The sequence below is a fragment of the Scyliorhinus torazame genome, chromosome 4, assembly GCF_047496885.1.
Source record: "Scyliorhinus torazame isolate Kashiwa2021f chromosome 4, sScyTor2.1, whole genome shotgun sequence".
NCBI classification, from domain to species: domain Eukaryota; kingdom Metazoa; phylum Chordata; class Chondrichthyes; order Carcharhiniformes; family Scyliorhinidae; genus Scyliorhinus; species Scyliorhinus torazame.
The window spans coordinates 374,796,006-374,813,078 of NC_092710.1; the positions used below are offsets into that span (position 1 = coordinate 374,796,006).

General features: G+C 55.6%; 1 protein-coding gene across 1 annotated transcript in view; it reads right to left on the bottom strand.

The window, feature by feature from the left end:
• Positions 1-1,822: 1,822 nt before the first annotated feature.
• Positions 1,823-17,073, bottom strand: part of klhdc3 (kelch domain containing 3) — a 123,738-nt gene continuing 108,487 nt past the window's right edge. Inside the window, exons 4-6 of the mRNA XM_072500378.1 lie at positions 10,699-10,772; positions 7,065-7,143; positions 1,823-2,019 (exon numbers count right to left, since the gene is read on the bottom strand). Of these exons, the coding sequence (XP_072356479.1) occupies positions 1,953-2,019; positions 7,065-7,143; positions 10,699-10,772 (220 nt within the window). The 3' untranslated portion in view covers positions 1,823-1,952. The remainder of the gene's footprint in view (positions 2,020-7,064; positions 7,144-10,698; positions 10,773-17,073) is intronic.

Here is a 17,073-nt window from a genome sequence, read left to right on the forward strand (position 1 = left end):
GGGGAAACCCTGCACTGTACAGAGATCCCTGGGGAAGCTCTGCACTGTACAGTGATCCGTGGGGATGCTCTGCACTGTACAGTGATCCGTGGGGAAACTCTGCACTGTACAGAGATCCCTGGGGAAGCTCTGCACTGTACAGTGATCCCTTGGGACACTCTGCACTGTACAGTGATCCCTGGGGAAGCTCTGCGCTGTACAGTGATCCCTGGGGAAACTCTGCACTGTACAGTGATCCCTGGGGATGCCCTTCACTGTACAGTGATCCCTGGGGACGCTCTGCACTGTACAGTGATCCCTGGGGAAGCTCTGCACTGTACAGTGATCCCTGGGGATGCTCTGCACTGTACAGTGATCCCTGGGGAACCTCTGCACTGTACAGTGATCCCTGGGAACCTCTGCACTGTACAGTGATCCCTGGGGACGCTCTGCACTGTACAGTGATCCCTGGGGCGCTCTGCACTGTACAGTGATCCCTGGGGAAGCTCTGCACTGTACAGTGATCCCTGGGGATGCTCTGCACTGTACAGTGATCCCTGGGGTGCTCTGCACTGTACAGTGATCCCTGGGGAAACTCTGCACTGTACAGTGATCCCTGGGGATGCTCTGCACTGTACAGTGATCCCTGGGGATGCTCTGCACTGTACAGTGATCCCTGGGGAAGCTCTGCACTGTACAGTGATCCCTGGGGATGCTCTGCACTGCACAGTGATCCCTGGGGACGCTCTGCACTGTACAGTGATCCCTGGGGATGCTCTGCACTGTACAGTGATCCCTGGGGACGCTCTGCACTGTACAGTGATCCCTGGGGACGCTCTGCACTGTACAGTGATCCCTGGGGACGCTCTGCACTGTACAGTGATCCCTGGGGACGCTCTGCACTGTACAGTGATCCCTGGGGATGCTCTGCACTGCACAGTGATCCCTGGGGACGCTCTGCACTGTACAGTGATCCCTGGGGACGCTCTGCACTGTACAGTGATCCCTGGGGAAGCTCTGCACTGTACAGTGATCCCTGGGGACGCTCTGCACTGTACAGTGATCCCTGGGGAAGCTCTGCATTGTGTTTGTCCCTCTTTCTGGTCAATACCGGGTTTGGAGAGTGTCCCTCCAGGGCAGGCCTGAGATCTCACAGTCCCATAACTCACCCCTCGAGGAGCAGGAGGAAGGAATCGAAACTCACTCACGCAACGGGACACAATGAAGGAGCGAGGTGGCCTTGTGTAAACTGTGTGGGATGGACACACCACCTAACTCCATTGGTCCATCAGCCACTCGGGGCCCTCTCTCCCACTATCAGCTGCATCACTCCGAGGAAGGTCCTGGTCTCACACCAGGGCACTAGGCCCTCTGGCCTGTGGCAATTCTCTGCATTGGGATATCATTTTGGATGGCAGTAAAGTTCCAACCCCAAACTGGACCCCATCATTCGGGACCGTCCCTACTTGCATCCTAGTTTACATTCTAGCCGCCTTGCCGGGCCCTGTCGGCAAGGTCAGTGACTCCAACACAGGTAAGCCAGGTGGAGCCTGTGTGGGGAGACATAGAGAGTGCCCCTCGACACAGACCACAACAACTCTCCCCTCACCACGGGGTATCTCTGGAAAAGCGGCTAACAGCTAGCGTGAGGTATATCTGTCAGAGCACCTTCTGGTAAAAGCATCCAACACAACCTGTGTGTTCAAACACCCACAATGCACAGCGGTGAACAATACCCTCCTGCCGATACATCAGACATGGACTTCCGAAAGACCGCTCAATCACCCGCCTGCTCCTGCGGTGTGCAAACAACCCCCCCCCCCCCCACCCCCCCCCCCCCACCCCGTTGCAAGAGGCGGTGTGTCTCTTCCTGTCTTGTAGGGGGCTTGCGGAGTCTGCCCATTCTCCTCCCCTCCCGAACCCGCTCGCAGGCCAAGCAGACGTGTCAGGGAGCTGCCTACAGTCACAACGCTTTAACCGTGAGACGAGAGGATTGGTCGGCTGATGTTGCTGTTTGTTGTCATGGCCGTCAGCTCCCACCTGGTAACAGAACACACATCAATCCACCTCACAGCAACGAGGAAGACCCACTAACACTGGCCAAACCCCAAATCCACACACGTCCTGCAGTCAGGCCGCAGCAACATTTGCACCTCGCATTCGTTATTCTCGCATTCGTTATTCTCGCATTCGTTATTCTCGCATTCGTTATTCTCGCATTCGTTATTCTCGCATTCGTTATTCTCGCATTCGTTATTCTCGCATTCGTTATTCTCGCATTCGTTATTCTCGCATTCGTTATTCTCGCATTCATTATTCTCGCATTAATTTAGCTCAAGTCCAAAATGAGATCTCGAACAAAATTTCAGCACTATTTGGAAACAAGCAAATTTCAATGTCAAACAGGAAAGTTGCAATTATTGGCCAATCAAAGTTTCGTTTGAAAATGGTGACATTTTAATTACTGAGAGCATGACTGTGAGAGAGAGAGAGAGCACGGGGAGATTGAGAGAGAGGGAGCACAGGGAGAGTGAGAGAGAGGGAGCGCGGGGAGTGAGAGAGAGGGAGCACAGGGAGAGTGAGAGAGAGGGAGCGCAGGGAGAGTGAGAGAGAGGGAGCGCGGGGAGAGTGAGAGAGAGGGAGCGCGGGGAGAGAGAGGGAGCGCGGGGAGAGTGAGAGAGAGGGAGCGCGGGGAGAGTGAGAGAGAGGGAGCTCGGGGAGAGTGAGAGAGAGGGAGCGCAGGGAGAGAGAGAGAGAGAGCACGGGGAGATTGAGAGAGAGGGAGCACAGGGAGAGTGAGAGAGAGGGAGTGCGGGGAGAGTGAGAGAGAGGGAGCGCAGGGAGAGTGAGAGAGAGAGAGCACGGGTAGATTGAGAGAGAGGGAGCACGGGCAGAGTGAGAGAGAGGGAGCGCAGGGAGAGTGAGAGAGAGGGAGCGCGGGGAGAGTGAGAGAGAGGGAGTGCGGGGAGAGTGAGAGAGAGGGAGCACAGGGAGAGTGAGAGAGAGGGAGCGTGGGGAGAGTGAGAGAGAGGGAGCTCGGGGAGAGTGAGAGAGAGAGCGAGCACGGGGAGATTGAGAGAGAGGGAGCGCGGGGAGAGTGAGAGAGAGAGAGCACGGGGAGATTGAGAGAGGGAGCACGGAGAGTGAGAGAGAGGGAGCGCGGGGAGAGTGAGAGAGAGGGAGCGCGGGGAGAGTGAGAGAGAGGGAGCTCGGGGAGAGTGAGAGAGAGAGCGAGCACGGGGAGATTGAGAGAGAGGGAGCATGGGGAGATTGAGAGAGAGGGAGCACAGGGAGAGTGAGAGAGAGGGAGCGCGGGAAGAATGAGAGAGAGGGAGCGCGGGGAGAGTGAGAGAGAGGGTGCTCGGGGAGAGTGAGAGAGAGAGCGAGCACGGGGAGATTGAGACACGGGGAGAGTGAGAGAGAGGGGGCGCGGGGAGATTGAGAGAGAGAGAGCACAGGGTGAGTGAGAGAGAGAGAGAGCACGGGGAGAGTGAGAGAGAAGGAGCGTGGGGAGAGAGAGAGAGCACAGGGTGAGTGAGAGAGAGAGAGCACGGGGAGAGTGAGAGAGAGGGAGCGCGGGGAGATTGAGGGGGAGCACAGGGAGAGTGAGAGAGCGAGCGCAGGGAGAGTGAGAGAGCGAGCGCGGGAGAGTGAGAGAGAGCGAGCGCAGGGAGAGTGTGAGAGAGCGAGCGCGGGAGAGTGAGAGAGGGAGCTCGGGGGGAGAGAGAGAGGGAGCTCGGGGAGAGTGAGAGGGGGAGAGTGGGAGAGAGTGTGTGTGGGGAGAGTGAGAGAGAGACAGGGAGACAGTGAGAGAGGGTGTGCGGGGAGAGTGAGGGAGCTCGGGGGGAGTGAGAGAGTGTGAGCACGGGGAGAGCGAAGAGGGAGTGTGGGGAGAGTGAGAGAGAGGGAGCTCAGGGAGAGTGAGAGGGAGTGTGGGGAGAGTGAGAGAGAGGGAGCTCGGGGAGAGTGAGAGAGCGCACAGGGTGAGTGAGAGAGAGGGAGCTCGGGGAGAGTGAGAGAGAGGGAGCACAGGGAGACAGTGAGAGAGAGGGTGTGCGGGGAGAGTGAGAGAGAGCGAGCATGGGGAGAGCGAGAGAGAGGGAGCTCGGGGGGAGTGAGAGAGAGGGAGCTCGGGAGGAGTGAGAGAGAGGGAGCTCGGGGAGAGTGAGAGGGAGTGCGGGGATAGTGAGAGAGAGGGTGTGCGGGGAGAGTGAGAGAGAGAGGGAGCGCAGGGAGACAGTGAGAGAGAGGGAGCATGGGGAGAGTAAGAGAGAGTGCGGGGAGAGTGAGAGAGAGGGAGCGCGGGAGAGAGTGAGAGAGAGCGCGGGGAGAGTGAGAGAGTGTGAGCACGGGGAGAGCGAAGAGGGAGTGTGGGGAGAGTGAGAGTGTGAGAGAGAGGGAGAGTGAGAGAGAGGGAGCGCGGCGAGAGAGTGAGCGTGGAGAGAGAGTGATAGAGAGTGTGGGGAGAGTGAGAGAGCGAGCGAAGGGAGAGTGTGAGAGAGAGCGAGCGCAGGAGAGTGAGAGAGAGCGAGCACAGGGAGAGTGTGAGAGAGCGAGCGCGGGAGAGTGAGAGAGAGAGGGAGCGCAGGGAGACAGTGAGAGAGAGGGAGCATGGGGAGAGTAAGAGAGAGTGCGGGGAGAGTGAGAGAGAGGGAGCGCGGGAGAGAGTGAGAGAGAGCGCGGGGAGAGTGAGAGAGTGTGAGCACGGGGAGAGCGAAGAGGGAGTGTGGGGAGAGTGAGAGTGTGAGAGAGAGGGAGAGTGAGAGAGAGGGAGCGCGGCGAGAGAGTGAGCGTGGAGAGAGAGTGATAGAGAGTGTGGGGAGAGTGAGAGAGCGAGCGAAGGGAGAGTGTGAGAGAGAGCGAGCGCAGGAGAGTGAGAGAGAGCGAGCACAGGGAGAGTGTGAGAGAGCGAGCGCGGGAGAGTGAGAGAGCGAGCGCGGGGAGAGTGAGAGCGCGAGCGCGAGTGCGGGGAGAGTGAGCGCGCGGCTAGAGTGAGAGAGCGCGGGGAGTGAGAGAGCGGGGATAGTGCGAGCGTGGGGCGAGTGAGAGCGTGGGGCGAGTGAGAGCGTGGGGCGAGTGAGAGCGTGGGGCGAGTGAGAGCGTGGGGCGAGTGAGAGCGTGGGGAGAGTGAGAGAGAGCACACGGGGAGAGTGAGAGAGAACGAGCACGGGGAGAGTGTGAGAGAGAGCGCGTGGGGAGAGAGAGCGTGTGGGGAGGGTGTGTGAGAGCGCATGGGGAGAGTGAGAGAGCACGAGCACGGGGAGAGTTAGAGAGAGCACGTGGGGAGAGAGAGCGCGTGGGGAGAGTGTGAGAGAGCGTGGGGAGAGTGTGTAAGAGAGAGAGCACAGGGAGTGTGAGAGAGAGGGAGCGTGGGGGAGAGTGAGAGAGAGTGAGCGTGGGGAAAGGGGGAGAGTGAGAGAGAGAGAATCATAGAATTTACAGAATCATAGAATTTACAGTGCAGAAGGAGGCCATTCGGCCCATCGAGTCTGCACCGGCTCTTGGAAAGAGCACCCTACCCAACCTCCACCCTATCCCCATAACCCAGTAACCCCACCCAACACTAAGGGCAATTTTGGACACTAATGGCACTTTATCATGGCCAATCCACCTAACCTGCACATCTTTGGACTGTGGGAGGAAACCGGAGCACCCGGAGGAAACCCACGCACACACGGGAAGGATGTGCAGACTCCGCACAGACAGTGACCCAAGCCGGGAATTGAACCTGGGACCCTGGAGCTGTGAAGCAACAGTGCTAACCACTGTGCTACCGTGCTGCCCTTGAGGGAGCGCGGGGAGAGAGTGAGAGCGCGGGGAGAGAGAGCGAGCGAGCACGGGGAGAGCGTGAGAGGGGGAGCGCGGGGAGAGTGAGAGAGGGAGCGCGGGGAGTGAGAGAGCCGAGCGAGCGCAGGGTGAGAGCGAGCGCGAAGAGAGTGAGAGAGCGAGCGTGTAGAGTGAGAGAGCGAGCGTGTAGAGAGTGAGAGAGCGAGCGTGTAGAGAGTGAGAGAGCGAGCGCGTAGAGTGAGAGCGAGCGTGTAGAGAGTGAGCGTGTAGAGAGTGAGAGAGCGAGCGTGTAGAGTGAGAGAGCGAGCGTGTAGAGAGTGAGAGAGCGAGCGTGTAGAGAGAGAGAGAGCGTGTAGAGAGTGAGAGAGCGAGCGTGGGGAGAGAGAGCGAGCGCGGGGAGAGTGAGAGTGAGCGCGGGGAGAGTGAGAGTGAGCGCGGGGAGAGTGAGAGTGAGGGCGGGGAGAGAGTGATAGCGCGGGGAGTGAGAGAGCACGTGCGCAGTGAGAGTGAGTGTGGGGAGAGTGAGAGTGAGTATGGGGAGAGTGAGAGAGAGCGCGGGGAGAGTGAGAGAGAGCGCAGGGAGAGAGACAGAGAGAGTGCAGGGAGAGTGAGAGAGGACCGAGCACAGGGAGAGTGAGAGAAAGAGCGAGCGTGGGGAGAGTGTGAGAGAGAGAGAGCAAGAGAGAGAGCAAGTGCGAGGAGAGAGTGAGAGAGCTCAGGGAGAGAGAGAGAGAGAGAGAGCGCGGGGAGAGAGTGAGACAGAGCGAGCGCAGGGAGAAAGTGAGAGAGAGCGAGCGCGTGGAGGGTGAGAGAGAGAGAGCGAACGTGGGGAGAGTTTGAGAGAGACAAGTGCGGGGAGAGTGAGAGAGTGAGGGAGTACAGGGAGAGAGAGAGCGAGCGAACGCAGGGCAAGAGTGAGAGAGAGTGAGCACGGGGAGAGAGTGAGAGAGACAAGTGCGGGGAGAGTGAAAGTGAGCGAACACGGGGAGAGCGAGAGAGTGAGCGAGGTGAGAGACAGCGGTCACGGTGAGAATGTGTTGCCAGGGGAGGTTGTGGAGCAGATACATTAACGGCGTTCAAAAGGCATCTTGACAAACACATGGATAGGACGGGTATAGAGGGAGACGGCACAAGGAAGTGCCGAGGGCTTTGGCAAAGGTTTGTATCATGACCGGTACAGGCTCAGAGGGCCGAAGGGCCTGATCCTGTGCTGTATTGTCCTTTGAACCAATTTGTTCGAATTGATTGATAACTTTGAAGACTTGTCTGGACACAGCAGCAAATAGGAATGAACTGACCTGATGTCATGAGGGAGCACAGACTGATCCAAGCTGTACTGAATCACGGCCAGTTTGCATAACGTCTTCAGACTTGGACCTGACAAATAGTCAAACAAACCCTTCAGATGGTTGGGTACCACACACAAGATGCAACCTCTCCCAAACCCACAACGTGCGCCACTAGAGGACAGCAGCAAGAGGAACCCCCTCCCTAACAGCACCGTAAGGGGCAACTAGAGCTGGGGTAAGAAGCGTGGATCTTTCCCGCGATGCTCAGATGCAAGAAGGGAACTTTAAAACCTTCCCTGTTGCGAGGTCCGACCCCGCTGCAAACTTACAAAGACATTCAGGAACTCAGAACAGTATCGTGGCTGGAGTTTGGGAGAATGAGAGGTGATCTCATTGGGCCATACAGGATTCTGAAGGGGTTTGACAGGGTGGAGGCGGAGAGATTGCTCCCACTGGTCAGGGAATCTACAAAACAGGGACACAGTCTCAAGATAGGGGGCCGACCATTTTGGACTGAGATGAGGAAATATTCCTTCACCCAAAGGGTTGTGAATCTTTGGGATTCTCTATCCCAGAGGGTTGTTGATGCTCCATTGTGGAATACATTTAAGGCAGAGTTTGGGTCTTAGGGAGTCGAGGGATAAGGAAGGGGGGGGGGGGGCTGACCATTGCCTAAAAGAGGGGCAGGGTCACTTTGCCCCCGTCCTGGGCCGACTGCTCATTCAGTGACCCAGAGGGGGAACGAAGCCACTCCTTCCAGTTTGCTGCTGGCCTTTCCTGTCGCGCACTCTCTGCTTCTCTCTCTCTCAGCGAACCTCGGAAGGGGAGGAGCCGGTTAGCCCCTCCAGCCCCCACTCACTGAGACGGCGGAGGATCGGCCGCCCAGCTCCACAGACCCACCACTGGTCCAGGTTCTCTCTCATCTCCACCATCTCCGCTTTCAAATTAACGATCGCTCCAGCATCAATGGCCGTTTGCCAGAAAGGGGGGTCAGATATTTCCTCCACCCACCTTGGAAGGATTTGGGGCTAACCTTTCGGCTCCAGGACATAGGAGCAGAAGCCAGCCACTCGGCCCATCGAGTCTCCTTTGCCATTCAATGAGATTATGGCTGATCTGATGTGACAATCCTCACCTCCACTCTCCCGCCTTCTCCCCATAACCCTTGATTCCCTCACTGATTAAAAACCTGTCTCAGCACAGCCTCTACGGTCAAGAACTCCACCCATTCACTACCTCCGGACAGACGGAATTCTCCTAATCCCCATCTTAAATGGGCAGACACTACTCTGAGATTCTGCCCTCTGATCCTAAACTCTCCCCCTAATCCTACACTCTAAGGGCAGTTCAGACCCAACCGCATGGCTGTCTGGGTCTGAAGTCACGTGTAGGCCAGACCAGGTAAGGACGGCAGATTTCCTCCCCTAAAGGACATGAGTGAACCAGATGGTTTTTTTGCGACAATCGATAATGGTTTCATGGGGTCATCGTTACTGAGACGAGCTTTTCAAGTTTTAGAATTATTGACCGGACAAGGGGCTTTTCACAGTAACTTCATTGCAGAGTTAATGGAAGCCTCCTTGTGACACTAATAAAGATTATAGTATCCCTGTCCTTCTATTCTACCCCACCTTCTCCACCCCCTTTCCGACTATATCATTCTGCACATCTTTAACTTGCTTCGGTTCTGCAGGAGGATCATTGAGGTGCGAAACGTTAACTCTGTCCACAGATGCTGTCAGAGCTGCTGAGTTTAACCAGCACTGTCTGTTTTATTCCGAGGTTAGGCTAACTGGTACATGGATACGTAGAAGATAGGAGCAGGAGGAGGCCTTTTGGCCCTTCGAGCCTGCTCCGCCATTCATCACCATCATGGCTGATCATCCAACTCAATAGCCGAATCCTGCTTTTTCCCCATAGCCTTCGGTCCCATTCTCCCCAAGTGCTGTATCCAGCCGCCTCTTGAATATATTCGATGTTTTAGCATCAACTACTTCCTGTGGCAATGAATTCCACAGGCTCACCACTCTCTGTGTGAAGAAATGTCTCCTTATCTCTGTCCGAAATGGTCTACCCTGAATCCTCAGACAGTGACCCCTGGTTCTGGACACACCCATCATTGGGAACATCTTCCCTGCACCTACCCTGTCCAGTCCTGTTGGAATTTTATACGTCTCTATGAGATCCCCCCCCATTCTTCTGAACTCCAGCGAGAACAATCCCAACCGAGTCGATCTCTCCTCATACGACAGTCCCGCCATCCCTGGAATCAGTCTGGTAAACCTTCGCTGCACTCCCTCGAGAGCAAGAACATCCTTCCTCAGAGAAGGAGACCAAAACTGCACACAATACTCCAGGTGTGGCCTCACCAAGGCCCTGTACAATTGCAGCAACACATCCCTGCTTCTATACTCGAAACCTCGCGCAATGAAGGCCAACGTACCATTAGCCTTCTTTACCGCCTGCTGTACCTGCAGCTTACCTTCAGCGACTGGCGCACAAGGACACCCAGGTCCCGCTGCACACTCCCCTCTCCCAGTTTACAATCATTCAGGTAGTAATCTGCCTTCCTGTTTTTGCTTCTAAAGTGAATAACCTCACACTTATCCAAATTATACTGCATCTGCCATTGATTTGCCCACTCGCCCAACCTGTCCAGATCTTGCTGCAGGATCTCTGCATCATCGTCACAATTCACCCTCCCACCCAATTTGGTATCATCTGCAAACTTTGAGATGTTACATTTTGTTCCCTCATCCAAATCATTAATATATATTGTAAATAGCTGGGGTCCCAGCACCGATCCCTGTGGCACCCCACTGGTTACTGCCTGCCAATTTGAAAAGGTCCCATTAATCCCGACTCTTTGTTTTCTCTCTGCCAACCAGTTTTCTATCCACCTCGATACACTTCCCCCAATCCCATGCGCTTTAATTTTGCTCAATAATCTCTTATGCGGGACTTTGTCAAACGCCTTCTGAAAGTCCGAATGTACCACATCGACTGGCTCCCCCTTGTCGACTGTACTGGTTACACCTTCAAAGAATTCCAACGGATTTGTCAAGCATGATTTTCCCTTCATAAATCCATGCTGACTCTGACTGATCCTGCCACTGTTTTCCAAATGTTCCGCTATAAAGTCCTTGATAATGGATTCAAGTGTTTTCCCCACTACCGATGTTCGGCTTGAATACTGGAATGACGCGAGCTACCCTCTCGCAGACCCTGCTCCCCCTCCCCCGCCTTCTCAAACAGCAGGCCGACCAATTCAATGGTCAAACTAAAGGGACGATTTCCGAACTGAGAGAACTTTGTGAAGATTATGGTTCTCGCCCAGGGCAGTGTTCCCGATACCTGCCACAATGCCACGGGATGAGGGGAGAATTCTGTTCCCCCCCGCCGCTCCCCGCCATTCCTCCACCCCTGAAGCCCTTCGATGCCGCCATTGCCATCTCTGCAGGTGGCCGGTTGTAACGGCTAATCACCCTCCAACACGGCACACCCCAGGCCATAAGGAGCAGAATTAAATGGTATATAGACTGCACCCACACTGAAACACAATGTTTTGGGGTGGTTTTTTTCCCTCTCCTGAAAAGAAGCAGTCAATTTGCGATTAGCCAAGAGCAAACAGAAGCTTACGTACTGAAATCCAAGATGTACAGGTCAGAGTGATCCATCAGATTAAACTCGTCCCCCATTCCTTGCTCTGGGCATGGGCTGCAGAAGAGATAGAAAGAGAGACATTAGTGTATCTGAGCCGACCAGAGTGCTGGCCAGGGTCATTCGGCAGCACTGACACAGGGACGGGACAGGGAGTTGCTCCTCTTGTCATGATTAACGCAGATCTACTACTTCACTCTCACTGCGGGGGGGGCACGGACCGCTACTTCACACTCATCAAGTTAATGTTTCAGCCACACTGCTGGGCACGAGGAGGCAGCCCGGCCTCTGGAAAAACAGCCTCCTTCCTATTGAGCAACATTGGTTGGTTCTGGTTAACTCTGACCTCGCGAGGAGCGCGGGTATGGGTCCCTTGACAAAACCCGAGAACACAGCAGGAAATAGAGTCAGTACTGAGGGAGTGCCGCACTGTCAGAGAGTCAGCACTGAGGGAGTGCTGCACTGTCAGAGGGTCAGTACTGAGGGAGTGCTGCACTGTCGGAGGGTCAGTACTGAGGGAGTGCTGCACTGTCGGAGGGTCAGTACTGAGGGAGTGCCGCACTGTCAGAGAGTCAGCACTGAGGGAGTGCTGCACTGTCAGAGGGTCAGTACTGAGGGAGTGCTGCACTGTCGGAGGGTCAGAACTGAGGGAATGCTGCGTTGTCAGAGGGTCAGTACTGAGGGAGTGCTGCACTGTCAGAGGGTCAGTATTGAGGGAGTGCTGCACTGTCAGAGGATCAGTACTGAGGGAGTGCCGCACTGTCAGAGGGTCAGTACTGAGGGAGTGCTGCACTGTCAGAGGCTCAGTACTGAGGGAGTGCTGCACTGTCAGAGGGTCAGTACTGAGGGAGTGCCGCACTGTCAGAGGTTCAGTATTGAGGGAGTGCTGCACTGTCAGAGGGTCAGTACTGAGGGAGTGCTGCACTGTCAGAGGGTCAGCACTGAGTGAGTGCCGCACTGTCAGAGGGTCAGTGCTGAGGGAGTGCCGCACTGTCAGAGGTTCAGTACTGAGGGAGTGCCGCACTGTCAGAGGGTCAGTACTGAGGGAGTGCCGCACTGTCAGAGGGTCAGTACTAAGGGAGTGCCGCATTGTCAGAGGGTCAGTACTGAGAGAGTGCTGCACTGTCAGAGGGTCAGTACTGAGGGGGTGCTGCACTGTCAGAGGGTCAGTACTGAGGGAGTGCCGCACTGTCAGAGGGGCAGTACTGAGGGAGTGCTGCACTGTCAGAGGGTCAGTACTGAGGGAGTGCCGCACTGTCAGAGGGTCAGTACTGAGGGAGTGCCGCACTGTCAGAGGGTCAGTACTGAGGGAGTGCTGCACTGTCAGAGGGTCAGTACTGAGGGAGTGCCGCACTGTCAGAGGGTCAGTACTGAGGGTGTGCCGCACTGTCAGAGGGTCAGTACTGAGGAAGTGCCGCACTGTCAGAGGGTCAGTACTGAGGGAGTGCTGCACTGTCAGAGGGTCAGTGCTGAGGGAGTGCCGCACTGTCAGAGGGTCAGTACTGAGGGTGTGCCGCACTGTCAAGAGAGTCAGTACTGAGGGAGTGCTGCACTGTCAGAGGGTCAGTACTGAGGGAATGCTGCACAGTCAGAGGGTCAGTACTGAGGGAGTTCCGCAGTCTCAGAGGGTCAGTACTAAGGGAGTGCTGCACTGTCAGAGGGTCAGTACTGAGGGAGTGCTACACTGTCAGAGGGTCAGTACTGAGGGAGTGCTGCACTGTCAGAGTGTCAGTACTGAGGAAGTGCTGCACTGTCAGAGGGTCAGTACTGAGGGAGTGCTGCACTGTCAGAGGGTCAGTACTGAGGGAGTGCCGCACTGTCAGAGGGTCAGTACTGAGGGAGTGCTGCACTGTCAGAGGGTCAGTACTGAGGGAGTGCTGCACTGTCAGAGGGTCAGTACTGAGGGAGTGCCGCACTGTCAGAGGGTCAGTACTGAGGGAGTGCTGCACTGTCAGAGGGTCAGTACTGAGGGAGTGCTGCACTGTCAGAGGGTCAGTACTGAGGGAGTGCAGCACTGTCAGAGGGTCAGTGCTGATGGAGTGCCGCACTGTCAGAGGGTCAGTGCTGAGGGATTGCCACACTGTCAGAGGGTCAGTACTGAGGGAGTGCCGCACTGTCAGAGGGTCAGTACTGAGGGAGTGCTGCACTGTCAGAGGGTCAGTACTGAGGGAGTGCTGCACTGTCAGAGGGTCAGTACTGAGGGAGCGCTGCACTGTCAGAGGGTCAGTACTGAGGGAGCACTGCACTGTCAGAGGATCTACACTGAGAGGGTGCTGCACAGTTGGAGGGTCACTGTATAACACTGGGGTACAGTACTGGTGGGGGTGGGTCTGTCACTGTATAACACTGGGGTACAGTACTGGTGGGGACGGGTCTGTCACTGTATAACACTGGGGTACAGTACTGGTGGGGACGGGTCTGTCAGTGTATAACACTGGGGTACAGTACTGGTGGGGACGGGTCTGTCACTGTATAACACTGGGGTACAGTACTGGTGGTGACGGGTCTGTCACTGTATAACACTGGGGTACAGTACTGGTGGAGACGGGTCTGTCACTGTATAACACTGGGGTACAGTACTGGTGGGGACGGGTCTGTCACTGTACAACACTGGGGTACAGTACTGGTGGGGACGGGTCTGTCACTGTATAACACTGGGGTACAGTACTGGTGGGGACAGGTCTGTCACTGTATAACACTGGGGTACAGTACTGGTGGGGATGGGTCTGTCGCTGTATAACACTGGGGTACAGTACTGGTGGGGACGGGTCTGTCAGTGTATAACACTGGGGTACAGTACTGGTGGGGACGGGTCTGTCACTGTATAACATTGGGGTACAGTACTGGTGGGGAGGGTCTGTCACTGTATAACACTGGGTTACAGTACTGGTGGGGACGGTTCTGTCACTGTATAACACTGGGGTACAGTACTGGTGGGGATGGTTCTGTCACTGTATAACACTGGGGTACAGTACTGGTGGGGACGGGTCAGCCACTGTATAACAGTGGGGTACAGTACTGGTGGGGATGGGTCTGTCACTGTATAACACTGGGGTACAGTACTGGTGGGGACGGGTCTGTCACTGTATAACACTGGGATACAGTACTGGTGGGGACGGGTCTGTCACTGTATAACACTGGGGTACAGTACTGGTGGGGACGGGTCTGTCACTGTATAACACTGGGGTACAGTACTGGTGGGGACGGGTCTGTCACTGTATAACACTGGGGTACAGTACTGGTGGGGACGGGTCTGTCACTGTATAACACTGGGGTACAGTACTGGTGGGGACGGGTCTGTCAGTGTATAACACTGGGGTACAGTACTGGTGGGGTCGGGTCTGTCACTGTATAACACTGGGGTACAGTACTGGTGGGGACGGGTCTGTCACTGTATAACACTGGGGTACAGTACTGGTGGGGACAGGTCTGTCACTGTATAACACTGGGGTACAGTACTGGTGGGGATGGGTCTGTCACTGTATAACACTGGGGTGCAGTGCTGGTGGGGAGGCTCTGTCACTGTATAACACTGGGGTACAGTACTGGTGGGGACGGGTCTGTCACTGTATAACACTGCGGTACAGTACTGGTGGGGATGGTTCTGTCACTGTATAACACTGGGGTACAGTACTGGTGGGGACGGGTCTGTCACTGTGTAACACTGGGGTACAGTACTGGTGGGGACGGGTCTGTCTCTGTATAACACTGGGGTACAGTACTGGTGGGGACGGGTCTGTCACTGTATAACACTGGGGTACAGTACTGGTGGGGATGGGTCTGTCGCTGTATAACACTGGGGTACAGTACTGGTGGGGACAGGTCTGTCACTGTATAACACTGGGGTACAGTACTGGTGGGGACGGGTCTGTCACTGTATAACACTGGGGTACAGTACTGGTGGGGATGGGTCTGTCGCTGTATAACACTGGGGTACAGTACAGGTGGGGATGGGTCTGTCACTGTATAAAACTGGGGTACAGTACTGGTGGGGACGGGTCTGTCACTGTATAACACTGGGGTACAGTACTGGTGGGGATGGGTCTGTCGCTGTATAACACTGGGGTACAGTACAGGTGGGGACGGGTCTGTCAGTGTATAACACTGGGGTACAGTACTGGTGGAGACGGGTCTGTCACTGAATAACACGGGGGTACAGTACTGGTGGGGACGGGTCTGTCACTGTATAACATTGGGGTACAGTACTGGTGGGGAGGGTCTGTCACTGTATAACACTGGGTTACAGTACTGGTGGGGACGGTTCTGTCACTGTATAACACTGGGGTACAGTACTGGTGGGGATGGTTCTGTCACTGTATAACACTGGGGTACAGTACTGGTGGGGACGGGTCTGTCACTGTATAACACTGGGGTACAGTACTGGTGGGGATGGTTCTGTCAGTGTATAACACTGGGGTACAGTACTGGTGGGGACGGGTCTGTCACTGTATAACACTGGGGTACAGTACTGGTGGGGACGGGTCTGTCAGTGTATAACACCGGGGTACAGTACTGGTGGGGTCGGGTCTGTCACTGTATAACACTGGGGTACAGTACTGGTGGGGACGGGTCTGTCACTGTATAACACTGGGGTACAGTACTGGTGGGGACAGGTCTGTCACTGTATAACACTGGGGTACAGTACTGGTGGGGATGGGTGTGTCACTGTATAACACTGGGGTGCAGTGCTGGTGGGGAGGCTCTGTCACTGTATAACACTGGGGTACAGTACTGGTGGGGACGGGTCTGTCACTTTATAACATTGGGGTACAGTACTGGTGGGGAGGATCTGTCACTGTATAACACTGGAGTACAGTACTGGTGGGGAGGGGAATGTCACTGTCTAACACTGGGGTACAGTACTGGTGGGGAGGGGTCTGTCACTGTATAACACTGGGGTACAGTACTGGTGGGGACGGGTCTGTCACTGTATAACACTGGGGTACAGTACTGGTGGTGACGGGTCTGTCACTGTATAACACTGGGGTACAGTACTGGTAGGGACGGGTCTGTCACTGTATAACACTGGGGTACAGTACTGGTGGGGATGGATCTGTTACTGTATAACACTGGGGTACAGTACTGGTGGGGACGGGTCTGTCACTGTGTAACACTGGGGTGCAGTGCTGGTGGGGAGGGTCTATCACTGTATAACACTGGGGTACAGTACTGGTGGGGACGGGCCTGTCACTGTATAACACTGCGGTACAGTACTGGTGGGGAGGGTCTATCACTGTATAACACTGGGGTACAGTACTGGTGGGGACGGGTCTGTCACTGTATAACACTGGGGTACAGTACTGGTGGGGACGGGTCTGTCACTGTATAACACTGGGGCACAGTACTGGTGGGGACGGGTCTATCACTGTATAACACTGGGGTACATTACTGGTGGGGACGGGTCTGTCACTGTATAACACTGGGGTACAGTACTGGTGGGGACGGGCCTGTCACTGTTTAACACTGGGGTACAGTACTGGTGGGGACGGGTCTGTCACTGTATAACACTGGGGTACAGTACTGGTGGGGACGGGTCTGTCACTGTATACACTGGGTACAATACTGGTGGGGACGGGTCTGTCAGTGTATAACACTGGGGCACAGTACTGGTGGGGACGGGCCTGTCACTGTATAACACTGGGGTACAGTACTGGTGGTGACGGGTCTGTCACTGTATAACACTGGGGTACAGTACTGGTAGGGACGGGTCTGTCACTGTATAACACTGGGGTACAGTACTGGTGGGGATGGATCTGTTACTGTATAACACTGGGGTACAGTACTGGTGGGGACGGGTCTGTCACTGTGTAACACTGGGGTGCAGTGCTGGTGGGGAGGGTCTATCACTGTATAACACTGGGGTACAGTACTGGTGGGGACGGGCCTGTCACTGTATAACACTGCGGTACAGTACTGGTGGGGAGGGTCTATCACTGTATAACACTGGGGTACAGTACTGGTGGGGACGGGTCTGTCACTGTATAACACTGGGGTACAGTACTGGTGGGGACGGGTCTGTCACTGTATAACACTGGGGCACAGTACTGGTGGGGACGGGTCTATCACTGTATAACACTGGGGTACATTACTGGTGGGGACGGGTCTGTCACTGTATAACACTGGGGTACAGTACTGGTGGGGACGGGCCTGTCACTGTTTAACACTGGGGTACAGTACTGGTGGGGACGGGTCTGTCACTGTATAACACTGGGGTACAGTACTGGTGGGGACGGGTCTGTCACTGTATACACTGGGTACAATACTGGTGGGGACGGGTCTGTCAGTGTATAACACTGGGGCACAGTACTGGTGGGGACGGGCCTGTCACTGTATAACACTGGGGTACAGTACTGGTGGG